The sequence below is a fragment of the Lissotriton vulgaris genome, chromosome 5 (genome assembly GCF_964263255.1).
Source record: "Lissotriton vulgaris chromosome 5, aLisVul1.2, whole genome shotgun sequence".
NCBI lineage: Eukaryota > Metazoa > Chordata > Amphibia > Caudata > Salamandridae > Lissotriton > Lissotriton vulgaris.
In genome coordinates, this window is record NC_141693.1 from 313,919,675 (window position 1) to 313,947,413 (window position 27,739).

The 27,739-nt window shown below is 42.3% G+C and overlaps 1 protein-coding gene across 1 annotated transcript in view; it reads left to right on the top strand.

The window, feature by feature from the left end:
* PLCH2 (phospholipase C eta 2) overlaps nucleotides 1-27,739 on the top strand; it is a 548,160-nt gene that overhangs the window by 297,333 nt on the left and 223,088 nt on the right. Inside the window, exon 8 of the mRNA XM_086921546.1 lies at nucleotides 10,912-11,083. Coding sequence (XP_086777672.1) covers nucleotides 10,912-11,083 — 172 coding nt within the window. The remainder of the gene's footprint in view (nucleotides 1-10,911; nucleotides 11,084-27,739) is intronic.

Consider the following 27,739-nt stretch of genomic DNA (forward strand, 5'->3'; position numbering starts at 1 on the left):
CCACCACCGCATCCACCACCACCACATCCACCGCATCCACATCCACCACCACATCCACCACCACATCCACCAGCACATCCGCCACCTCATCCACCACCGCATCCACCACCACCACATCCACCACACCCACCACCAGCACTTCCACCACCACATCCACCAACACTTTCACCACATCCACAACCACCACATCCACCACATCACCACCACATCCACCACCACCACCTCATCCACCCCCACATCCACCACCACATCCACCACCACCACCACCACCACATCCACCACCACCATATCCCCCAGATCCACCACCACCACATCTATATGTGTGTGGGTCTGTGTGTGTGTAGGTGCAAATGCAATGTTCTTGGATTTTTGTCACAATAAAATACACTGAACATAATCTTCACAAAAGTTATTTACAAACGTTTAAGCTATTGCCATTATAAATTAAATAAATTATTTAAGTATTAATTATTTACAAAAATTAAAAGCCATTGTTATTTGTAATATCAATACATCTAAGTCATGTAAATACAAAACATGTTGCATTACAAATGCTATAGGTGTCACATTTGCAAAAGTTATAACTATTGGCATTGTAAATGACAAAGCTATTAATTTAGCTATTTTCAAAAACAACACATAAATAAAAAAAAACATTTACAAGACCAATAGCTCCAACTTTTCTAATGCGAGACCTATTGCATTTCCAATACTTGTTAGATACTATACGATCAAAGCAAATCAACAAAAGCTCTTAATAAGAGCGTCGAAGCCGTTCGATTAGCTGACGTGATCTTCGCCCTCCATTGACGTGCAGCTGACTTGTTAGTAAGATCGTTTTTTTTTCTTAAAATACATTTGTTGCTAACTGCAACTCGATAACCGCACACGAGATGTTTACTCGCAAAAGCTGAATATGCAGCGCCTGCAGGAAATGGTGGCATTTTTGGATAAACAGGTTGTGAATGTGGACATTGTTCTGTATCCCTTTTCTCTAATTCAAGAACTTTTCATCTACTTTACTTTGCACTGGGAGATTTACAATAATGACTAGAAGCCGATTAAAAAGTCCTTTGCATAAGCGGGTGTACTACATGTACTAATAGTTTGATTTAGAAGTATACAATATTTGTAAAATACGACGTTATTTATTTAGATATTTTTCTGTTTGCAGTTTTATATAGTACATGCCAGGCAAAAAATGTAGCAGAACTCTTTGCAAAGTCACGTAGGTGAACTGTGACAACATTTTTTTTTAAAGTTTTAAAAATGCAACCGGTAAAACAGAGGGAAAGTAAGTATGTAAGATATTATGAAAATATACATATGTACCGTGGTCATTAAAAACAAGCATTTACAATGCAATGGTCTCGGCAATATTATAGGTAGAGCTATTGGCATTGCTTATTATTATTTTTTTTTAATCCCTAAGTAAATGTTATTGTCATTTCTATTGTCAATAGTTTAAGTGTTTGCATATGTGTTACATATTGCATTAGACATATTGCATTAGCAGAGAGAAAGTGAGGTAGCGAGATAGTATTGAAATAGAGAGTGAGTGATGTAGGGAGAGAGTGAGGTAGGTAGAGAGTGAGGTAGTGATGGAGAGTGATGTTGTGAGGTAGTGGGATAGTGATAGATTGATGTATTGAAAGAGAGTGAAGTAGTGAGTGTTAGTGATGTTGTGAGGTATAGAAACAGAGTGATGTAGTGAGGTAGTGAAAGAGAGAGTGTAAGTGACTTAGTGTATTTGAGAGTGAGGTAGTGAGAGTGAATTAGTAATTTAGAAAGAGAGAGTGAAGTTGTGAGGTAGTGAGAGAGTGATGTAGTTATTTTTTGAGAGTGTGTGGTGATATAGTGAGGTAGTGAGAGTGAGAGTGAGATAGAAATAGAGTGATGTAGTGATAGAGAGGTAGTGAGATAGAGAGTGAATTTTGAGTAGTGTGTTAGAGTGAGAGATCGTTACTGTTGTAGTGATATTGTGTTGCTGTGAGAAAGAGTTGAGTAGTGAGTTAGAGAGTTAGTGAGAGAGTGTAGTATAGTGAGTGATAGTGAGGTAGTGAGAGATAGTGAGGTAGTGAGAGATAGAGATGTAGTGAGAGTGTTAGTGATAGTGTTAGGGAGAGAGAGAGAGTGACGTAGTGAGAGGTGTGGGGGAAGAGAGTGGTGTGGGGGAAGAGAGTGCGGTTCTGCCTTCGGCCTAAAAAACTGGACAGAGCATGCCATCGTTAAAGCATCTTATTATTAATTGGAAACTAAGGCATGGACAGATCTTAAGAGGTCTTCCCAAACATCCACCTCGCACCAGAATCACTCCCTTCTTGAGGTCTTAATACTGAAAATTCAGATCCCTTCCTAAACCCACACTTAATTTCCAAAATATCTAGCAGTGGTTCTCTTCACAGTGCAAGTGCTACCAAAACAATTGCACTGCAAAGTACAGTTTATTTTTATAAACAGTTAACACGTCATACTGTGTGATGATGAACACTGACATTGCAAACCCTGGACAGTACGAGCTTCACCCAAACATCCCACCAGCTTGCAATCCGCAGAATCAGAATTGGGAGTCAAACTCATGTTCAAAACTTGACTTCCGGTGATTGCCAAAAACAACCTGGGTAAAGTGGGCATAATTAAAGAGCACAAAAACGATATTTCCACATCTGCGCTCCAGTGGCCCCGTGCAGGTGTGGCAAGAGTCATGACCCCCCCAAACTCAAGACTAGAAGCTGTAGTACTAAGCATCATTGAAATGGCTTCCCAAGTAAAACTCAATTCAAGTACAATAGCTCTGCAAGATGTTGATAAATACTAACAAACAAAACCCATTAAAAGTACCTTCGTTGGCGCCCTTGCGCAACTGCTTGTAGTTGGCAGCCTGTTGTACCAGGTCCAGAAGCGTCTTGGTGAGCTGGGCATCTCCTAAAGGATAGGCCTTGGGGTTCACTTCAGGTTCAGTCTTAAAACAAAAGGAGAGAGAGATACATCAGTAACAGTTACTGGCAATGACAGCACTGTAAATTTGGGAATGACCGCACTGTAAATTTGGGAATGACCGCACTCTAAATTTGATTAGAGAATGGACTAGGTTTCCTTTGATAGCCTTGGTCTTTAACTTCTGTAGTAAAGCAATACTATTAGCTTGTTTTTTTTACTTTAATGTACCAGGGCACGGTACAAAACAACACCAGTGTGACACGCACAATAACTAGCGGGTGGAATGTTAGTAGAATACAGTGATGGGCGATTGTTAAGTAGGAGAATGAGTTTAATGATTGCTGGGCCCATGTTAGGTAAACTCACAGAATACGCAAGGACGTCTTCGTTTAAGAAAGTCATTAGTTAATTAGCCTTTGGTAACAGAACGGCAGCACCAGTACTTAATTTGTAAAAAATGAAGTGCCGGGGCTCAAATTTTTGCTTTGAAGCTGCCGTCTCCAGCACCACAGAAAGTCATGGTGCCAAATACCAAGGCGGATAGATTTGAACGCCCTTCATGCATCTTTAACACACCATCAAACACTCCCTGTCCCTCTATTTCATTCCCGCACGTTCTTTGTCTTCTTTGCTTCCTCCCTTTGTCACTGTTCCTTCTTGCTCTTTGTCCTCCTTCCATCTTTTTGTGTTTTTCACCCTGTATTGTTTTTTTCCTCTTTTGTTCTGGGTCAAAGCGTGATGAGCAAAAATAAGTGCTAGTGCCTCACAATAAGTGCTGGTAGCTCCACCTGCAACCACCAGCTTAAAGTGAGCACTGCGAGAAACACTATTATGCTACAAGAGAGCCAAGGGCAGTCCAGAGTGGCAATGATGAGCCCAGAACTGGTCAATGTCTGCTCTGTAAAATGTTTGCCTGTGAGAAAAATCCTCTTATCAACCACTTGTGCTTAAATATTGCACTGACCAGTCAAAATCCTCTGATAAGAAAAACAGTGCTCTTAGCATCTCCATAAGCGGGTGGGTTAGGGAGGGTGGGCTGCAAGCACTGTGAGCTATGTTCTGGAAAGTAAAGGATGCAAAACTCTTTCATTGGAGGCCAAGAAAAGTTTTGGGTAGTCTGCGAATGGGTGGTGCAGTGTGCAAAGTTTCTTGGGAGAATGTTTAAAAGAGTCTTTAAATTTAGAAGAAGCTCATCTTCCTAAAGACCTGTTTCAACTGTTACTTAAAAACAATCACAGAGATAAAGTCAGATGTCTCATACACACACTCATCACACACACAAAGACTGACTTGCAAGCATGCGCACATCAGCATAGATTGACTTGCAAGCACGCTTGCGCACACGCAGTTCTACTTACAAATGGTGGATCCTAAGATAGCTTGCAAAACGTTTGGTCAGAAAGAATGCATCTAAAATAACTTCTCTTAAACTGCATAAACGCTCTTAAAATATCACTGTAACAGTTTTTTTTTTTAACAATCAGTTACAACAATGTATATGGAAAAAAATGACAAAGGAAATAATCGACACGCTGGAAGCAGGCCCGCCCTAAGTAGCAACATGACAGAAGGGACAGTCGCAGCTAAGAGACAGTAAAACGTGTTAAACATTGAAACCGAGCCCATCACTTTTCTCCTTTTACAAGGGGATCACTTCACAGTCCCTGTCCCCCATCCTTGTCACTTCTGTTGTAATTAAAACACATCTTTCTACAGGCAGCGACCAGGCTGGACCCAATAGATACCTAGGAAGGGTATTATTAGTCAAACCATACAAGTAATGGACGGTTTCACTCTTAGAGGGCCGTACCAGCGCCCTTTGTAGGATGAAATTCGGATCAGAGATACCATCAGCAAGTTACGGTTTTAAGCGAAGGTTCTGTGAAAGTTTATTTTTCACTTTCCTTGGAGGTTAAAATATGAATGCGACTGTAAATGCGTTTTTATTGGCAAATGCGCCTCGTTATTAAAAATATATTCTATAATTTGTGTGCACCAGCCTTTTAGTAACGATTATATGTCTGACATATCTGAAAATAGTGCATATGTTAAAAAAATCTCAAATTATTCAGAAGGAATGCAAATGAACTGCAAATCAGGAAGTAAAGAAATGTATTTTCAATGCACCCCCTAAGCTGAACACCAACACAAAAAACACAGACCCCTGTCTCCCACACTGTTTAGCGCTCAGATTGTGTGATGATTCAGGAGTCAGAAGCGCTCAGAAAAGAAAGTAGAAGTTAGAACCGAGTAGTAGTCTCTAGTCTCAGATGAGAATGAGATTCATTCAGCATCATGAAAGAATCTCCATTCTCGTCTTGGCAGCAGCGCAGCCTGGCTTCATTATGATTTTGAATTCATTAACCTCGAATGGCTGGTGCGGGCGAAGGGCGAATGTGGCGATTTGCACATACTAGTTATCACTACATTCTACGTAATGCTACTAGTTAAATTAAACACTAAAGTAAAAAGTTACACACATTAAGTGTCCTGGGACTGGACGGGACACACGTCTGACCGCAGCAGGGGCCTGGGCAGGCAGTCAGTCTGTATCCACAGTCCTGCCTTAAGCTGCTGCGCTGTAGAAGGTTGTTTTGGCTGGCGGGCGGCGGGGCGTCCTAGGTGCCATCTGGCCTGCGGGCTGCGCGGTGCGTGCATACCTCGCCCTCACCTGGGTCACTGTGCTGTGTTGACCGCTGGGCGGTACTGGTGGCTAACTACTGCTCTCTGCTGCCAGTCCCTTCCCTTAACATCAACGTCGTGGGGTCGCGCTGGCTGGCAGTTATCAACAGTGTTGAAAAGGCTGTGGCCCCTGAACCACGAGTCGACAACAGTGTTGTGGGGTGCGGGTATGCTGGGGCGTGGCCAGTAATGCGCAATGAAATCTGCGCACGTTGCCTCCTGCCGCACAGCCCCAACCCCCACAGAACTAAAACCCAGCGCAATTCAGTGTACCAAATCCGACCCGCCCACCAGACCGAGAAAAGAACCCTGCTAGTGCTACTGCCGCCCGTGGCCTTCAATTCACACAACGCCATCATCTCATCGTCAACAGTATGATTATCAGACATCAACACTTACTACTGGACATCAATCACACACACAGGCTGCAGAATTTGAGTTATTTATGAAGACTGCGATTCATTAACATTACATTTTATTCATGAATCTCAATCTCCATTTATGTTTCAGTTTCTGTTTCTCCACTGGGTGGGCTCAGCCAGTGGAGGCGCAGGCCAGGCAGGCTCCCAGCTCTGACTGTGGCCGTGCCGAGGCCTGGCCAACGGAGTATCTACTCTACTACGGAGTCTGTGCTGCTGTGCTGTGGCCCCGCCGTGCGTACGTGTAACCGACTGAGTGACTCGGGATTCAGGCAGGCAGCCACAGCACCGGGGACACCGGACAACTTATCTCTCCCATCCAGTACTGCTCTGCTCCCATCCGCCTCTCCAGGTACCGACAGACGCAGACAAACGGAGCGCACAGCACAGCCAGAATGTGCAGACATACACAAACTGTTGTTAAGTTAACTTGTGTACCTGACCTAGCGCAGTGGCGCCTTTCCCAGCAGGATTCATATTTTTAATTTCACGGGCCGGCTTCAAATCTTGTAGTAGTAACAACAACAGTCTGACAGTAACTAACTAACTGTAGTAATAGCCTCTGAGTCTTCCTGGCATTTCGTCTTCATCACAGAATACCCGCCCCGCCCGTGCCGCTGCCTGCCACCCCCCCACCCTCCCTCCTCCACCCGCCCTACCATAGCTGTAGCAGTGCCAGAGACAGTGGACAAACGATCGTGATCAGGACTGGGAGGACAGGGTTCAATTGATTGCGGGAACGCGATGCTGAGATGAAAGACGAGGCTTTTGTCCCCAGAAACGAGCGGAGCGGGCGGGAGGAGGAGGAGGTTGTGTAGTCCGGGAATGCTTCCACGACGCTCGGCGTCGGTAGGCTGGTGGCCCAAAATAGGACATTTGCATATCTAAGACGCACACACGCAAAATGCCATACTCGGAAGTAACACTATAACACAAAGTGAGCAAGAAACAAATGAAAACTTACCTGGAGTGGCAGCTGCGCTGATCCTCACCACAACAACACACAAAAAAAATGGCGGCCGCTCAGCTCAGAATTTTTCGGAATTGGGGGCGTGGTTTTGTGGTTCTGAGTGACGGACAACGTCACTGTCTAAAGAACGCAAAAAATCACGCCCCCAAATCCGAAAAGGACGGGGCTTGTTTGGAGTGACGCATCTCTCCTCCAATGGCTGGCCTCCGTTTAGGAAGCCAGCCAATGAAGGAGAGACAGGGCAGGGAGGCGGGCCTTCTGCGCTACTGAGAGTCATTAAATCTCAGACCTAAGTCTGCGCAAGCGCAGCCTTTTAGGCCTTCGACCTAATAAAGGAAGAAGGACATTGATAGTAGACACTGTAACAAGATCAGGTGGATGGTTAAGGGCATCAGACATAACATTAGACCAACTTTGAATGAAGAATGAATTGGTGTTGTTGCTAAAGAAGGCATTTCCCCTCTATTTTGAAAGCTCCATGGGATGAATAAATTGTAATTACGGGGAAAGGTACACAATACCATAGATCAATGGTTCTTAACCTGCGTTCCGTGGCCACCTGGGGGTGCGCAAAATCTTCTCAAGGAGACTGTGATTGCTTACAGAATTGAATAATATTAACAGATAATATTGTGTATATAAAGAAGCGAAATGTAAAATAAAAAAATTAAAACGTTTTGTAAATGTGAAGGAATTTATAATTGGTGGCTAAAAATAAAGTTCGTTTTGTCAGATTGATTTGTGGGAGAAATGCAAATGTGTCAAACAGAATATAGTATGATCTATGAGTGGGCTCAATTGAATTCAGAAAAGCTCTAACCTTTCCATTTAAATTGAAATTTTCATTATTTATACATTTGTTTTGTAAATTAAGTGCAATATTTTTGCATTTATTTATTTGTTTGATGAAAGCTTTTTTCTGTAATTCTTGCTGTTCAAATCATCAGAAATGATTACCCCTGATCCCCACCTTCCAATATTGACTCAGTTAGGGTCTCTGGATTCCAATAATGATTCAGTGTGGGTCCCAAAGTGTCAGAACTGATTTAGTGAGGGTCCACAGAAGTCAGGAGGTTAAGAACCACTGCCATGGATGAACTCTATGAGAAGACTTGTTTGAGTATTCTGTTTTTAGGTCTAAGCCTACCAGACAGCACAGCAGTCTGATTTGATAACAACTTCTTGGTGACATTCTGAAAGCTTCCCTGGGAATGGATTTCCCCCATTGCTTATAATTGGCTTTCTGTTTTGTAGCTCATATTTGCTTGCCTTCTATTTTCTGGCTTTATTTGTTGTAGGCTGTCCAGCTTCAGTTCATCCCTCCTGTGGAGCACACAGTCTATTTTCTGTATTGTTCCATGAGTGCTCGTTTTATGTAAACAGGACTTTAAATCTTGTTCTTATCTTGTCACATTTGCTGTGCATTGGAGGACAGAGGTGAAATGTCAGGCTCTGTCTACTTCCCGTTTACTTTTCTTTCTCTGATTTCAAAGTGGGAGGATTTCTGTGACAGTCTTGCTGTGAAAGGAAAGGCTTTTTTCAGCACACAGCAATATTTAAATGTCTCCAAATGAACTGTGTAGATATTTCAGACTATATCAGAATTAGGAAAGCATAAATGAAGCACATTTTTTTGTAATTCTGAAGTGTGGTGAAAACAAATATTTTAATGTGTTAAAAAAAAGCAATTCACTAGGTAATGCCATTTCCACACATTATCATTTGAGCGCTGTATACTTTTGTCACTAAACCTTGTATCTCTGTGGAAATTTAATGGCTATTTTAATTGAAAATGAAATGTGTTGTCTGTAATGGCAGTACACTACCACACCATGCATACTCCACACTACACCACTCCACTCTACACCTCCACTCTATACCATTCTACTTTACCCAACACTGTACTGCACTTTATGCCCCTCTACTCTGTGACCTTCTATGACACACCACTCCACAACATGCCACTCTACTGTACTCTATTGCACTCTACTCCAGTCTGTGCTACTGAATACTATGACTATCTACTCCACTGTACGCCACTCTACAACAATCTACTCTACACTACTCAACTCCACTCTACACAACTTCCTCTATGCTACTCCATGCCACTTTATTCCACTGTACACCTCTCCACTCCAGTCTACATTATGCCACAACACTCTACAACACTCTCTGGCACTCTATGCCACTCCACTATACTACACTCTACGACGCTCTACTCCACTCAATGACACTCTACGATCTCAACAACACTTCACAACACTCTATTCTATGACACTGTACCCCACTCTATGTTAACCCACTATATGAAAATCTACTCCACTGTACGCGAATCCCTCTATGCCACTCCAAGTGACTTTACTCCACTCTGCACCACTTCAAATCACTTTACTCCATGCTATGCCCTCCACTCTACTCTACAACACTCCACTCTATGACACTCGACTTTCTATGCCACTAACTTTTAGTCATCCTGAAAAGCAGCCACACTGGTGTACAACATTGCTAAAACACATTGGCAAAGCCAATAGCTCTTACATCGGTGAAACCTATTGGCTTTGCCAATGCTTGTTTAAGGTTATAATTGGGCGGTTATCTGTGCTCAAAATAAAGTAGGAGCAGCCAGATATGGTGAATTTACTACCAGTGGGTGATGTGAATTTGTTTTTCGTCACGCAGGCCTCTTTAAATATACTCCATGTGTCAATGGAAGCCATTTCAGTGTGAGCAGCATTGGAATGATATGGCGAAACTTTCTGGTACCTAAAACTGATATTGTAGCAACAGGAATGACTTCAAATGACCAAGTGGACTTTTGGGATAGCTCTGAAGTACATTACCATAGTAAAGAGTGCACCACTGATTTAAAATCATCCTTGGAGATGAAAAGTTTAATCCATCTCTGGAGCCTCTTTAGGTCACATTTATGTGAATTTAAGTGTAGTAAATTCATAATAACCTATCTATATGTATCTTTGAGATATTTTAGGACGTGAAATATTTCGTAATGTGATGTTAGAAAGCACCTTTAGGAAACCATCTCATGCTGATACCAAATTACTACAAAAGGTTGAAGGAATTTCCTCTTTTTGTGCATGTGGAGAGCCCAAGGAAACAAATTGCAAATTTTACTTGATTGCTGAAAAGCTATGCTGTGGTCCTCCTGTAGGTGTGGGCGCCGTGACTTTACCACCATTGCTTAATATGTAAAAGAATAACATAAGTGCCAAGTGCCAAGGCCTTTCACACGAGGCCACTGCAGCACGCACCACCCACTGCCCCAGTCAGTGATGTCAAATGTCGGTGAGCAAACTAACGACTGACCATCACACTTCAACAAATGTGAATATTTCGAATACTCCATATCACCTCAAGCTGTAAAAATGGCCTGCAGCACACAAACTGTATACGAAAAGAATTCAACAGCTTATTTGCAGGAATACATGTGGATTCCTCTGTAGATATAACACTGAAATAAAAGTAGGGGGAAGCCGAGTAACACTTCAGGTATTCGCCGGGTTGTATGTTGCTTAAACACAGAACAGTGTGATGCACAGTGTTAAGATTGCTCTTCGCTAAGACTTGCTAGGAATCCAGCTAAGACAGTGGCATAGAGCCCTCTAGTGAAATTGGGGTTTCCAAAACTTGTGGGTGCTTCTAATAGGCTGATAATTGTCAGACAGAACACATTCCCACCTTTCCCAGACTTTCAGAGTAAGTGTATGCTTTGGGGAACGTGCCCATCGCCATATAAGCCTGTAAACATATGAGCTAAAGCAGGAGAGAAAATCGGAAATGCTTAATGTGAGTGATGTCCAGGCAGCTGTGAGTTGTCTCTGTGGCCAGAATTACACCAGGCGTGGGTCAACAATTCATCTGCACTTCTTTTGCTTTCTGCAGCTTCCCTGTAATCCTGTCCATTGAGAACCACTGCAGTGTTGTCCAGCAGAAGAAGATGGCGCAGTACTTGGTAGAAGTCCTGGGAGACAAGCTCAACCTCTCCTCAGTGTACAATGATGACTTAACCAAGCTTCCGAGTCCGGAGAGTCTGAAGGGCAAGATCTTAGTGAAGGTAGGCAAGCAAGAGTGCTTTGGTTATGCGGTATCTGTGGCAAAATGATCAATTGCTATGTGTATATTTAATGGTGTGTGGAAGTACACCCTGTCACATTTCTATCTGATGGAGACTTCTAGCTGCAGATTCCTTACCACTGAATTGCCCAGGCCTCAGGCTGGATCTGGATGGAGCCACCCAACAGCACGCAAGGCTACTGCTCACGCAAATGTTTCATGATCAAGTCTGACGCTTGTGAAATTCAAAGGTAAGGAATCTGCAGCTAGATATTGTCTCTACCAGATAATGCGTTACTGAAGGTAAGCAACTTTTTCTTTAGTTAAATAGTGTTCAGATTTGAGTATCACTGAACATAAATGTGATTTGGTTAGCCATGTGAGTAGTGGTTAATCCACTGGTCAATGTATTGGGCTATGTTAATCATTGACTTAGCAGTTGAATTTCTTTGGTGGTGTTTTTCACATGCAGCGGAAAGTAGATGCACATCTCCACACTGCACGCACATTGTTATTACTGGTTTCCATTGCAGCTATAGAGTGTTGGACCTGGCCCTTCTGGCTGGTTCACCCCCAAAACTTTTTTCATTGTCCTAGTCTTTCCCTATGTTTTGTAAATGGTTTTAGGCCTCTAGGCACTTTTACATTGTGTCCCAGTGAAAAGTGTGTGCGCACTCTGAGTGCATGTTGTGAGATGGGCCTGCCATCCCATAGGAATGCATGGGGAATGTGTGTGTCCATGGTAGTTCCTGATGTGTGGGGATTACAGAGGCGAGTTTGGTATGTGTGAACTCTTGAGATTAAATGCTGCGCGAAGATGTGCGTGGATTTAATGTGTCTGGTGTGGAAGTGCCACTTCTAGAAGTTGGCATGTCTGTGTAGTAAATGTGAATTGACTGTCTGGCTTGTGATTGGCTGGAACTGGCTGGTGTGCCTGGCTCCAGGAGTCAGGATGGGTCTGCCCCGGTGGTGAATGGAGAGATCTGCATGTTGATGGGAGGGAGGAGTGCACCTGGGACCTGAATAGGGCTGGGCCTTCCCTTCACAATGCCGGCTCCGCCCCCTGTGGTGCGTCTGATGTCCCTAGCCTGTCCTGTGAATGGGGAGAGGGGCTAAGCACAACAAAGTGCTCCAAAACCAGTTACATCTGGTTTTTCCTTAACCCTGTGCTGCCAGACAAATGAAATGTGTGTATAAAAAGGGGCTGTGACCCCATGAAAGGTGTTCTCTGTCTGATCCTGACTTGAGGGGGGCCTTCTGCTGCTGGGCACCAGGAGGAACCGCCACTGGGTGCTACCTCCCTGTTGGAGGGCCCTGTGAGCTGGCCCCCGGGCCCAGCCTTTGCCCCCTACCTTCTGAAGGACTTCCCTGAACTTTGCGCACAGGACCTTTCTGCTGTAGCGCCCTGGGAGTGCTGTATTCTCCCTACAGCGCTATAATTTCCAGGAGCGGCGATCCCTGTCCTGAGGGATTCCCCGGAGTGGGGATTCCCCTATCCTTTGATTTCCAACACGGGTGCCCACCCCGCCTATTTGCCGTACTTTTAAATCTTTGGCAGGTGCCCACCCTGCATGGTGTGCCTAGCGGGTGCCTACCCCGCTTTATATTACAATTTTAGAGGGAGCCTACCCCTCGTTTTGCCCGTGTTGTAGGCTGCCACCAAAAGCTGCCAGGGATCGTGAGGGCCGCCGCGCTACCTGCGGCGACCCGGAAGTGCAGGCCAACCAAAACAGGAAGTGGACGGGAGCCCACCCCGTGCTCCTGTGCCCGGAAGCAGTTTGCTGCGTCCTCAACGGGGCTCCCAAGTGCGAGGGAGAACCCCGGACTGCCTGCGTGTCCCCGGTGAACCTACGGAGCTCCCCTACAGGAGGAAGAGCCCCGCCACTGTACGGCCATGAGGAGGTGCCCAGGGAGAGCCGGTGAAGAAGCAGGAAGCGGACGGGAGCCCACCCTGCACTCCTGCACCCCAAGAGAAGGCGCTGTGTCAGAGAGAGAGCCCCGAGGAGCGGGAGCTCTCGTGCAGCAGCCAGCCGGCAAGCGGGACTCCTGTAGTGGAGGGAGTCCCCCGGCCGCCGCCAGAGGAAGCCCACCGGAGTCCCGTTGCGCCCAGCAGCAGCCCGGTGAGTGCGGGCTCCGTGTAGGGGAAGGGTTGGTGCCGGAGAGAGGCACAGTGTTCTCCGTGTGTCGAGCGGCCCGACTGGTCAGCGGGCCGCTCCAACAAGAGGCACCTTTTGCTTCACGAGTCCCCAGAGGGAGACTCCAACGTGGGGACCATTGATTTAGAGCCCACGAGGCCCCAACGCTGAAGGGGCATGTTTGGTGGTAGAGCGGCCCCGGCTGGCAACCAGCCGCTCCCACAGTGTGGCAGCATTTTTCATTCAGAGCCCCCGAGGCTCCAACGTGTGGGGGCATTTTGTGTTCAGAGCCTACGTGGCTCCCACGTCGTGTTTGGCCGCATTTTGTATTTAGAGCCCCAGAGGAGAGCCAGGGTGCACGCTGGTGTCCAGGCTCAGTTCCCCAGCTGCCCAGCACTTAGTGGGCAGCTGCATCATTTAGGCCTTAAAACCCCTTGCACATTCTTCTTTGGCTGCCTGCGCAGCCTGCCTTGACTCTTCTGGACAGAGGGTGTTTGAGCCCCTGAGAGGCCAAGTTGGTCTGGGGGTCAGTATCTAATGTAATCCTCCGCCAGGTGATTGGTGATTTTTGTCTATGTTGGTGATTACCTCATACCTAATGTGATTTATGCGTAATGTGATGCGTAATGTGCAATGCCTTTATGCCTATACCTCTAAATGTGTTTTCATGCTTAGGAGGTTGTTTTTGCCTAGTCTGGTTTAGGCTAGCGAGTTTATGTGTACCTGCGTGATCTATGCCTAAGGTGATTAGTATTGCGTAGGGTGTATCTACCTTTTACCAGTGGTTACTGGTTGTGTTCTACAATGGTTATTTTGTGCTACAATTATTCTATGTTCTACAAAGTGCCATTCCTACTAAGTGCTGATTCGGACAGTGGCCCACGTGGCCCTGTCCTGTGTATATAATCCCCTGTAAATACTGCCCAGTGCCAGTTGGCACAGTGTAATTGTGTGATTATTATCTAATGTATTTGGTATAATACAAAGGCTATTTTTATATATAACCTTGTGTGGAGTTTCCTTTGTGGTGGGCCTTGGGTGTTGTTGCTGGGTGTGCACGCAAATGCTTTACACATTGCCTCCGGGATAAGCCTGACTGCTTGTGCCAAGCTACCAAGGGGATGAGCAGGGGTTATCTTTGGCGTGTAACTTCCTTGCCCTGAAGTAGAGTGGTGGTCTCTGCCTGACTTTAGCGCATGCCTTAGCCAACCTGAGATCCCATTTCTAACATAGAGCATGTTTGTTATAAGAATTATCCAACTATCCTAGAGCACAGCACCCCCTTTGATGTTGATTGAGTTCAAATGAGGTGCCGAAGATATATTACGGTGCTAACTTCTACGCTATTTCCACCATGTCAGAAAATCTTGTCACTCTGTTTACAAAAGGATAAACTTCATATGCACTGGTTTTTTCCATATCTAATGCTCAACTGTACCGGATAATCTTTGCGGTCTCTTATTTGCCAGTTCATGACACAGCTTGTATCCTTTGAACCACTGGTGGATCCACATAATTATTTATTTACGTTGTCATTGCTGCCCATCAGCAGAGAACTAATATTTAATACAATGTATTTTCCAAACCTGCTGAAAACAGTAGGTATCTGCCAATTACGAACATTAATAACATCTTAGTGTTATTGGGAAAGTCCCGTTATCAGTACAGTACCAGAATATCGTCGACGAAATACCATCATACAAAGATATTTTGCCAAAATATCAACAACCAAATTATTGTGAGGGTAACTATACATAGGAAAGTATAGGGTTGACATATTTAACTCTTTATATATGTTTCTTGATATGTATAGCTTCAAGCTAAGTAGATGTGAAGGTAAAAAACAAAAATCTATACTAACTTACATATATGTAACTTTTATTTTTTTATTTTACTTTTTTTATTGGACATCAGATACAGAAACAAACAAATCAGTATAACGGATAGTCACATAAACAAAAAGGAAAAACCAAGCTCATATCGGAAGCCAACATTTTCCCGCAAATTATAACCCACCCACCCCTACCCACGGTAGATCCCAACAGAGGAGAGGAAACCAAAAAAACTTCTTAAACAGCGACTGACACTAACATAACAAACTAGGGGTACATCCACTCAGATTGACAATTAATCCTTGTTCAGCCATTTAGTTAAAGAGCCCCTTATCTTTTCGCCTTTAGCTCTTGCGTGACTCCCCCTTCTTCTAAACACAGATATCTCCCAATTGTATATAAATAATATTTTACTAAACCAAACATGTATCGAGGGAGGATTTGGGTCTAGCCAAACCGTGGCCAGACACAGCCGAAACACTGCCATTGCAATGTATACCATTTTCCGATCTGCTTCCTCCATTTCTTGATTGGAGATTCTTAGCATAATGACCTGTGGAGTCAGTGATACGGCATAACCCAATATGGATTCCAGACGCTGTACAATTTTTACCACTAATTGAGACAAACCAGGACAAGTGGAAAACATATGGGTGCTATCTGAAGCCAGCAACTCGCACCGTGGGCAGTGTGTCCCGGAAGTCCCCACCTCCCCCTCCCCATTGGTAAATACGCGCCGGAGTAATATATAAATTACACCAGGTCTTAAAACATTGTACCTGCAGATTTGCAGAAATACATGTGGTTTGACTGAACAAAAGGGAGTCTTCGCATTCACCTTGCCAGCCTGTATACTAGTTTACCATCTCTCAAAATGCTTGGCCAAAACATCCCCCATCTTCTCATTAATACATTTATAAAGAGTAGCTGTTGTGGATTGGCCACCAATGATTAGATCTAATAGAGGGATTCTGTCTTGATTATTGAGTCTTTTGGCAAAAAAATCCTGAATCTGTAAATATTAAAAAAAATATTTCTTTTCAATCCCAAATTTTTCTTTGATAGCCTCAAAGGTGAGCATTTCAGCATTCAGTATAAGGTCTTCAACACACTGAATGCATTTCTTGACCCAATTCCTGAAATAGACATCTTGAAATATTACCGGAAGTAGGATATTATTAGATAAAGGAGAATATAAGTGAACCCGCCCAATCCCAAACTTTTTCCTGATCGTGGTCCAGACCCTATAGGCAGCTAATAGTACCATATATTTACCTTCATAGTATTTAGGTAGTCAATATCTGACTTTTGGCCACAGATTCATTACCTTAGAATAACTCCCTCATCAACAGGAGCTGGAGAGGTGAAGAGTTTGTATGGTGATTGGCCATAAACTTCATGGCCCACTCACGGATGGCCTTCAGAATCATGGGTCCTGCAATCCAGATAGGCCTTGGAGTCATGGTCCTCTTTCCAGGCACCAAAGGCACACCAAGGGAGGGTATGTCACAGATTCTGCCTATGACAGGCACCACAAGGTTTGAAACCAGAACGTTTTTAAGAGACATACCCAAAAAGGGGCAAAAAGATGGAAAAAAGGCACACTAGTCATCGAAGTCTACAAGTCAGTCAAAAAGCAACTGAAGGAAGATTGTCCAGATCCACCCTGATGGAGCAGAAAAGAGAGAACTGAGGTCAGCATGCTGGATGGCACCTATAGATGCACCGCACACATTACTTTAAGAGTCCACCATGATGCCACGTGAAGCCAAAAGATGCCACCTATCAGCATGCATGGGGGCTGCTCAAAACATTTCCGGATCCAGGCTGACTACTTGAGAATATTCTAAGGTAAGGAGTCTGTGGCTATATAGAGTCTTTACCAGATAAGGCGTTACAGAAGGAAAGTAACTTGTTCCTTTTGGTCACTATATTTTTGTAGGATGATATACCTATACTAAAGATTTTGCCATTCAGCATTTCAGGTGTAAGTACCAAGTACTGTATAGTCAAGCTGCATAATCTATGATCGGAGGAGTCATTGCTGTAAGACTGTCTTAATACTTAATTATTCCGGCAAGTGGGAAGCTTGCTTAGTTGTCAGAAGCTACTCACAGTTTTTATCTAACAGCAGGAGTGTTGCTAGAGCTTTATTTTAGATTATCACACTCCATCAAGTCAAGTCAAGTCATTAAGTCTTTATTTCAACACAAGTCATAAAAGACATTACAGTAAAACAACAGACAATTAAAAAAAATAGAACATTTCATACTTATTACATCCAGATATCCCTAAGGTCAAGGGAAAGTTCATAGGTTAAACTATTCAATCAATGCTTTATACAGGGTGATCCAAACACAATCGTTAAAAAAATAAATATACTGTGTCTTAAAAAAATTTTTTGAGCCATTTAAAAAAATGTGTTACATGATTGAGAACTGATACTTTCTACTAAAAGCCAGGTTAGGACACTGCAATCTATATTAGTTTCAATTTGTCTCTGCGTATAGTCCACATCCATTTTAGAAACTTTCACACCCCATCTGTTATGTGTACACTGTTGTCTGGTATTTGAGTATACTGCATTTTATTTCCCCAATAAATAGTACTACTACGGTTAAATAGTTATCAATAGGGATTTGCATGGTAAATCAGTATTTACTGATTTTAGTTTCAGTGCTAAAAAATGGATCACTGAAATAATATCGAATGCCAAAATATCGACCTGCAAGAATATCGTGTAAAAAATATCGACTGACAAAATATCGAGTTTCTATCTACAAACAGGTAAGTACAAAAATATCGAGTTTAAAATATCGTTTACAAAAATAAAGTTTTAAAAAATCCCGACTTTACTAAAAACACTATTAAATTAAATTAATATTAAAAACTAAGTACTAAAATATACTTAAGAATACTTACATTAACTAATGATAATTAAATAATTAATGAAAGTAAAAAAATAAAAAATATTTAATCATATTTCTTAAAACATATATATAAAGTAACAAAATATAATTAAATAATAGCCAATATTATTAACGTTCAATAACAAAACAATAAAAATTACTATTCCCACTCCAGTGGGTGCAACAGTAGGGAAAGCGTTGGATAGCGTAGGGGTTAAAATTACTATTCCCACTCCAAAGAGTGCAACAGTAGGGAAAGCGTTGGATAGCGTAGGGGGTAAAATTACTATTCTCACACCAGTGGGTGCAACAGTAGGGAAAGCGTTGGATAGCGTAGGGGTTAAAATTACTATTCCCACTCCAGTGGGTGCAACAGTAGGGAAAACGTTGGATAGCGTAGGGGTTTAAATTACTATTCCCACTCCAGTGGGTGCAACAGTAGGGAAAGCGTTGGATAGCGTCGAGGTTAAAATTACTATTCCCGCTCCAGTGGGTGCAACAGTAGGGAAAGAGTTGGATAGCGTAGGGGTTAAAATTAATATTCCCACTCCAGTGGGTGCAACAGTAGGGAAAGCGTTGGATAGCGTAGGGGTAAAAATTACTATTCCCACTCCAGTAGGTGCAAAAGTAGGGAAAGCGTTGGATAGCGTAGGGGTTAAAATTACTATTCCCACTCCAGTGGGTGCAACAGTAGGGAAAGCGTTGGATAGCGTAGGGGTAAAAATTACTATTCCCACTCCAGTGGGTGCAACAGTAGGGAAAGTGTTGGATAGCGTAGGGGTTAAAATTACTATTCCCACTCCAGGGGGTGCAACAGTAGGGAAAGGGTTGGATAGCGTAGGGGTTAAAATTACTATTCCCACTCCACAACATTAGGGAAATTAAATAATTCATATATTATTCAAAAATCTATAAAAAAATATCTATTAATAATTAATAAAAAAAAATTAACAATAATTAATTACATTAATCACCTATTTATACTAATTAATTAAACATTAACAATTACATATTTTATAACTTAAACAAATATTACAATTATTTCCAAATAAATAAATTGTAATTAGTTTTATTATTTAATTAATAATTAATAATTTAATTTCCACCCTATGCCCCTATAAACCCACTACCCGCTACATAAATTAAATTAGTTACATCTACATAATTACCAATTAATCAATTAATATAAATTAATTAACAATTTTAAATTAATTAATTAACAAATATAAATTAATTAACAATTAATTACTATTTACTATCAATAAATAAATGTACATATTTAATTAATTATAAATAAATTACTTCCCACCCTATTCCCCGATAAACCCACAACCCGCTACAGAATTAAATTAGTTTAATTTACATAATTAACAATTAATCTATTACTCTAAATTATTTAACAATGTTATTTAAATTAATTAACAAATATGAATAATTAGCCATTAATTACTAATTACTATCAATAAATAAATTTACATATTTAATTAATTATAATTAAATTACTTCCCACCCTATTCCCCTATAAACCCACAACCCGCTACAGATTAAAATTACGCAAAAATTATTAAAACAAAATTCGTTAAATATAATTATTTATAACATAAATACACAATGTTCACACATATGATAACATAAAAATACACTATAAAAAATTATATATTATTAAAAATTCGATATATTGTACTATCTATATTATATACTTCGATATTTTAACTATCTATATTTTTTACAGTCGATATTACTTCACTTACCTTAAAAACAATATTTTTGTAGTCGATATTCTGTCCTGTCGATATTTTGTCCACTCGATATTAAATACATGATATTATGTCCAAACGATATTTTGGACTCGATATTATGTCTGTGCACCCTAAAGGATATATGATATATAGAAGCCTGTATGAAAGCCTGTCTCCAATTTCCTGATTAAAGTTGAGTTGTGATGTCTTTAGTTACCTGTAATAATGAAAAGATATAGCTGCTTTAATGTAACAACGATTTACCATTAAATTGCACTGTCATGATGCCTGCAGCCAGAGCCATTAGTGAACAGCAGGTCACGGAGCATCATTACTGTTGCACATTAAACAACAGGATCAAAAACTAGCCTTTTTTCTACTGATCAGTTTTTCGAAAATGTACAGTGATCAGCAGGAAGGAAATCGTCATGATAACAAGTTTATTTTTGCATGCTGTAGGTCTTCCTTAGAAGGACAAAAACTCTACATGTTTCTACACATTCTGAGCTTCAATTTTCTTTAAAGATGTCTTAGAGTAAACTGATTCTAATATCTTTTAGCAACAAATTGCTTATTCTTTTTCTGATTATTTAATTTCGAGCTACATATTCTGCTTGTATTCCAAGTATCTGCAACTATCTCTTTCATATGATAAACCAAGACACCAACGCCTTCAGTATTTTGTAGGAAGGGTGATTGTGTAACCGAGTATTATAAGAAATACAATACCTACAGCTGTACATTGAAATGATATTACAAGTGCAGAGTTTCATGACCGTATAAAGGAACTTGGATTTTGGTCCCATTCCTCTGTGTGGGCACAGAACTGCTTGATGACTTGCAACATTCCTAAAATGTATGGTAGTGAGTATATCAATAGGTAAAGGTCTTAGCTTGTTTCCATAAAACAATCAGAAAAATACCTTATGATCTAGATCTCTCTGTAGACAGTAACCACTAGTACAGAAACTAAATGTACACTAATGTATTTCAAAAAATATATTTCTTTTTATTCTACAAAACAGATTATTATTATATCAAATTTTCAAATGTTCTTCGTCTCAACTTTTAAATTTTCTTTATCTTTTTTCTAGATATATAAAGAAGTTCATTCATTACACATAATCAATATGACAAAAACACATAAATGGATTGATAAATGAATACGATAGATGTAGAGTTGATGGGGGCAATGCGGTAGATGTAGACTACTCGCATTTCGGCATGGCTGCCTTCATCAGGTGACCGTCTATTGCCCTACAATTGTATGTTTTATTTTGGATTCTTATAAATAGTGTGGGGTACAGTGACCTCCATACACACATAGAATATAAGCGTTAAAACCAGGGGTTATCCAAATGGTAGATGTCACACAGTAGTCGACGAAATGTAGCGATATCTAAGAACGTGGCCACTCTTCTAACAAACAGTTTTCAAAGTCTAATGGATGTGAAAATTGCTTGATGATATGTATGATGACATCTCTAATCTTGATATAGGGGCTCATACATTGGACCACATTGTGGGCGTGCACGATCTCCTTCGAACGATGTTTCCTGGATGTTTATAAGCGTCCCGTAACAATAATCCGTCTTAATGGCGTCAATGGCTGCCATGATGCATATGTAAGACCCATCTTAGACAAATGCAAGAGCTGATTATTCAGTTTAATGTAAGATTCCAGCCTTGATTTCATAATAGTCTGTCACTAAATTTGGACTTGATCTGGACATTGCAATAGGGGATTTGGCATCTGTCAGCATGTACTTAAGGAGCACATATGCAGTGCAAAAGTACATTGTGGGTACGTCTTGTCTGTTGGTCTGGTCGCAAATAGGATAAAATGTTATTTGGACACTAATGATGTCCTCATAGTTCTCGGAGAAAGTGATTCTGTGTGAATTGAAATCATTTCCGCATCTGAGAAGTTTGCTATACAGTCAACAAGTGATCATCACTAATATCACTAGATATCCTACTGGTACTTGTTACATAAGTCAATTCCATCGGTTTCACATTTGATTCTCAGGCTAACATCAGTATGTTGGTTTCTGGATATATGTTTCAACTCTTGCCATTAAAAGCTAGCCCCATTCATGACTACTTATGACATCACACCCACTGCAGAGTCTGGAAACCAACCTGGCCTGGTGGTATTTAAGTTGGATGCTATAAAGTGTCATTCTCTTTGTCTTATATACCTCTTCTTTTTCCAATTTGGCTCACCACTGATGGTACATTTACCCGAGTCTCGATATATTTGCAGTGGTTACCCTTGCAGTAACGGATACGACTGTGTGTCCTGCAAAACCTGTGTGTTCCCACGTCTCTCCAGCGCACCTCACAGCACGATTGTTCCAATTTCCAAGTGAAATTGCCTTCTCAAGCATTTCCCCGCTACTGGAATTAAACTGATTTCCTTCTCTTCTGTTTTCTTTGTACTGTTCAGAAGGATTATTGCTTCAAACAAGCTTTTCCTACTTAAAGTTCTGCGGTAGTCTTAATGTTTGTTAAGCTGTTTTTTTCTTTTTGGTGCAATCAGTTTTCACACAATAGTTCACATGTTCCTGTTTTTTCTTTGTTTTATAAGTGCACTTCCATATTGTTTACAGTTTTAGCATTTGCTTTTCATTTAATTTCAACATAGCATTAATTGGTTGTTGCTTGTCCTCATTTGCTCCTTTTTCAGTCTTGCCTGTGAAGCTCATGCGTTGTCTCTCGCAACATGCTGTATCTATTGTATGGGCTTTCACCAAGCCTATTCGTTTCGATTCGTTTCTCAGTGTGCCTTTCGAAATTCCTTTACTTTCGTTGGTGAACAGTTTACATTTGTTTCTCCTTTTGCTGTTTTGGTCACACCCTGGCGACTGGCCCTGTTACATGGATCACGACACTATTGGCCATATAAATTAGTTTCGGCACACTACTTTATATTTTGCCTGGGCTTGTTTTTGCTTTCTGCAAATCATGTCTTTATCTTTTTTTCTACTGCTTTGGTTTCAAGAGCGTTTTTTCAGCCAGAGGCTATGTTGTTTTTCATCCTGTAACATGTTTCGTTTCCTTAGCTCAAATGTCCAAACCTTAAATAATGTACTTACTTTATGGAAGTGTAGCTTAAGAAGATGGCTGACAGTAGGATCAATCTATTTACATTGTGCTTTTGACAGCGTGATTATTTGGATATACGATTAAAGAGGTAAACATGCTGTCATTTTGCATTTTTTATGAAAATGGAAGCCGCTTTAAGTTGCACAGTCAACTTTTGAAGTTTGCTTTTAGGTTTCAATCGTTGGTGAAAAAAAACCAATATTCAAGAAATGCCTCCTCATGCTCTCCAAACATGGCATGTAATGTGAAGTTACTTAACAATATATCCTGCAACTAGACAGTACAACACCACCTCAGCATCACCTTAGCATCTGCGCAGCAGCACCACCTGAGCATCACTCCGCAGCATCTGAAAAACATCCTTAGCACCAGATCAGCACTGCCTCACTACCAGTGCACCACCAACGCACCAGCACAGCACCACCTCAGTACCAGTGCAGCACCACCTCACTACTAGCACAGCACTATTTCAGAAACAGTAGAGCATCACCACATCGGCATCAGTGCAGCACCAGCACAGCATCATACAGCGCCACTACAGCATCACTCAGTATCACATCAGCACCAGCACAGCATCTCCTCAGCATCACTCAACACCACCACAGCACCACCTCAGCATCAGCACATCACAACCTCTGCACCAGTGCACCATCACTAGTGCAGTGCCAACTTAACACCAGCGTAGCCCCACAACACCACCACTGCAGCACCACCTCAGCACCAGTGCAGCACCACCTTAGAAGCAACTCACCACCCATGCAGCGCCACTTCAGTATTAGTGCAGCACCATCTCCGCACCAGTACATCATCACCTCAGCACCAGCGCAGCACCAACTCAGCATCACTCCGCACCACCTTAGCATAAGTACAGAACGACTTGAGCACCTTTAAAGCATCACTCAGCACCACCTGAGCACCAGCTCTGTACAAGTTCACCACCACCTCATTATGACTCAGCACCACGTCATCAGTGGAGCACCACATCAGCACCAGTTCAGCATCAGTGCAGCACCACCTCAGCATCAGTGCAGCATCACCTCAGCATCACAGCAGCACCACCTCAGCATCAGTGCAACAGCACCTCAGCATCAGCGCAGCACCACCTCAGCATCAGCACAGCACCACCTGAACACCACGGGCCCGATTCACAGAATGAACTTAAGACTCAATCCTAAACTTACTACTGTTTTGGTATTCACAGATTGCACTTACTACTTTTGGTATTCACAGAATTAACTTACTACTTTTGGCATTCACAGAATGCACTTACTACTTTTGGTATTCACAGAATGAACTTACTCATTTCGGTATTCACAGAAGTTAGGACTCCTAACTTTAGGACTCCTAAATGCCTTCTGTGAATACCGAAAGTCTTAAAATTAGGATTTTTCTCAATTTAGTAGTAGTAAAGTTAGGACTCCTAACTTTAGGACCCCTAAATGCCTTCTGTGAATACCGAAATCCTAAAATTACGATTTTTCTCAATTTAGTAGTAGTAAAGTTAGGACTACTAACTTTAGGACGCCTAAATGCCTTCTGTGAATACCGAAAGTCTTAAAATTAGGATTTTTCTCAATTTAGTAGTAGTAAAATTAGACTTAAATTGAGAAAAATCCTAATTTTAAGATTTTCGGTATTCACAGAAGGCATTTAGGCGTCCTAAAGTTAGTAGTCCTTACTTTACTACTACTAAAGTGACCACGTGCCTTGAATCTGTAGAGTCCCGGAGTGCGCTCCCCATCCCAGAAGAGACGCATCCGTCACGACACGTGGTCACCGATGGAGGCCACGTATCACATCAATTTCCTGGAACTCAGGGCTGTTCACTTGGCGCTGAAGGCCTTTCTTCCGTCCTTCCAGACCAACTCTCTGCTTGTACAGACGGACAATACCACCACGATGTATTACCTCAACAAGCAGGGGGGCTCGAGATCGCGCACTCTGTTGCAGGAGGCGCAGACGATCTGGCACTGGCTCCTAGCCAGAAAACTGACGATAACGGCCACCCATCTACCAGGTGTGCAGAATGTTCAGGCAGATGCACTGAGCCGACTGCTTCAGGAAAACCACGAATGGGTCATAAACGACGAGGTACTAGGAGAAGTCTTCGCACGGTGGGGAACTTCAGATGTAGATTTGTTCGCCACCGCCGAAAACAGCAAGTGCAGAGACTTCGCCTCCAGGTACTTCCAGCAAGGGACGCTGGGGAATGCGTTATGGATCAACTGGACGAACAGCTTTCTGTACGCCTTTCCTCCCATTCCCCTGATTCCGGCGGTGCTCATCGAGCTGGCCCGGTCCAGAGCTCGGATGATACTCATCGCCCCGGAGTGGCCCAGGCAGTGGTGGTTCACGGACCTACTTCACCGGTCTCTCCTTCCTCACATTCGGTTGCCCTGCAGGCCGGACCTTCTCACGAAGTTCGGGGGACGGATGTTACACCCCAACCTCTCGTCTTTGAGTTTGGCGGCATGGCTCCTGAGATAGTGCAATATGGCCATCTGAATCTGCCCGATGATTGCATGGACATACTGAAGGAGTCTAAGAGACCTTCCACTCGGACTTCATATGCTTACAAGTGGAAGAGGTTTTGTATCTGGTGCCAGTCTAAGAACCATGATCCTATGACCTGCAAGGAAGATGTCATCCTTCCTTACCTTTTACATTTGGCGCAGTCTGGCCTTAATGTCCATTCCATTAAGGTACATCTTGCTGCATTGACTGCCTACAGGAAATGCCCTTCACAGACTTCCTTTTTCCAGATCCCTGTGATCAAAGATTTTCTGGAAGGTTTGAAGAAAGTATTCCCTCCTGTCAGGCTTCCCTCGCCTTCATGGGAATTGAATGTGGTGCTGTCCAGATTGATGAAGGAGCCTTTTGAACCTATTCATAAGGCTTCGTTGCAGCACCTGTCCTGGAAGGCGGCGTTCCGCATGGCCATTACATCGGCCCGCAGGGTGAGTGAAATTCAGGCGTTGTGTTGTAATGAACCTTATACTGTATTTCATGCTGCTAAGGTTGTTATGCGTACTCACCCTAAATTTCTTCCCAAGGTTATTTCTGATTTTCATGTCAACCAGACTATAACTTTGCCTACGTTTTTTCAGAACCCTTCATACCCAGCGGAGAGGTCTCTCCATTCCCTGGATGTTAGGAGGGTGTTGAAATTTTATCTGGATAAAACCAAGGATATTCGTAGGTCTGACCAGTTGTTCATCAATTATGGGTCGGTCAGGACGGGTCTTGCGACCTCGAAGCAGTCCATCTCTAGGTGGATCGTGTCCTGCATACAATTGTGTTACCAAAAGGCTAATAAGACCTTAGGAGGTAAGCCTAAGGCTCATTCCACCAGGGGCAAAGCTGCTACGACGGCTCTGCTCCGTAACGTGCCGATTGCTGAAATCTGCAAGGCAGCCACTTGGAAGTCGGTTCATACCTTTGCTAAGCATTACTGTCTGGACACTGATCCCAGAGCAGATGCTCAGGTTGGGCAGGCTTCGCTGCGGAACTTGTTCGCACAGTAGTGGCATTAATTTCTTTCTCCACCGCCGCTTTGGTGTGGGGATGGGCTTGCCATTCTATTCACTAGATTATGACTATACACAGAGATCCCCTACTACAGAAGGAGTAGTTTCTGTCCTGTAACTCCAGTTCTGTAGTAGGGGTATCTCTGTTATAGTCATAAGCGCCCGCCCTCCTCCCCGGTGGAGATTGTTCATCATGTAAAGAATGCGACAGGTCTGGCGTGCTTCGCCTTCAAAAAGAACTGAAAGTAGAGGGACCTGCTATGCATTCTGGGATACTCGGAGAAGTTCTGGAAAGTTCTCTTAAAGGCACAGTATCCTATTTAAGCCACATAATGGCAGCCTATGGGGGCTTGTCTGTCCCTACCTTCCTCTCTATCATTCCTGAGTCTTTGACTGGGGGGGGCAGGTTTCTCTATGGTAGAAACTAGCAGGCTGTTCTGTGTGTGGTGTTTTTTGGTGGAATTTCTAGTTGAAGTACTGGACAGTGTAGCCTGTGGATATAGGCTGCATTATTTGTCTTTAAATTCTCTCTTAAGTGTCTTTGCAGTTTCTGCATTATTTTGACAATTTAAGAGATTATTTTTGATGGCCGGGGTCCACGCACATGGGCGGGACTATTCACTAGATTATGACTATAACATAGATACCCCTACTACAGAACTGGAGTTACAGGACAGAAACTACTCCTTCTTGATTATATATTAGGAAACAAAAGTGCTGATAAGACTTTTTTATTATAACTTTTCAACATGCTGCACAGCATCCACAGTGCTCTACAACAAAGCCTAAATACATTGGCAAAGCCAATTGCTCTTGCTAAACACTTATAAGGTCCCAAAAGTGAGACGTATTGGATATGCCACTGCTTAATAGATTATCTGTTGTTCAGATGAGTCTGTCATTTTCCATGTGCACATACTTTTATGTTTTTGTATCACAGCAGTATACTTTGGCCTTTTCTGCTTCTGAGTCACATGTAAGGTTGTGTGTATCTGTAAAGTGCACTACCACTGGGCACATGTTTCTTCTGAGCCCTGCCTATGGTAGGTTGGTTCATTGAAAAGCCAGGTCCCTTTAGCTTCTTTTGGAATTCAAGAAGAAAGGAAGAGACTCTGATGTAGAGTTTAGTTAGATTCAATAAAAACAAGTAAAAAATTGCACATTTAAAACTCAACTTGTATTTTTCCACAACAATCCATAATCATATGACATTTAGATTACTCATGAAATCCTGCATCTAAATATCACGTTGTTAAAAATAAAAATAACATTTTTTGGACTAGTGAGGCTTATATTTCCTTTGGTCTCATCTTTCCACTAGTCAAGAATATAGGGGCCTCAAAGTATAAAACCCATGGGCAACCTAGAGTGGGGCCTTACATTCATGTAGCTTGGCCCTGATCACAT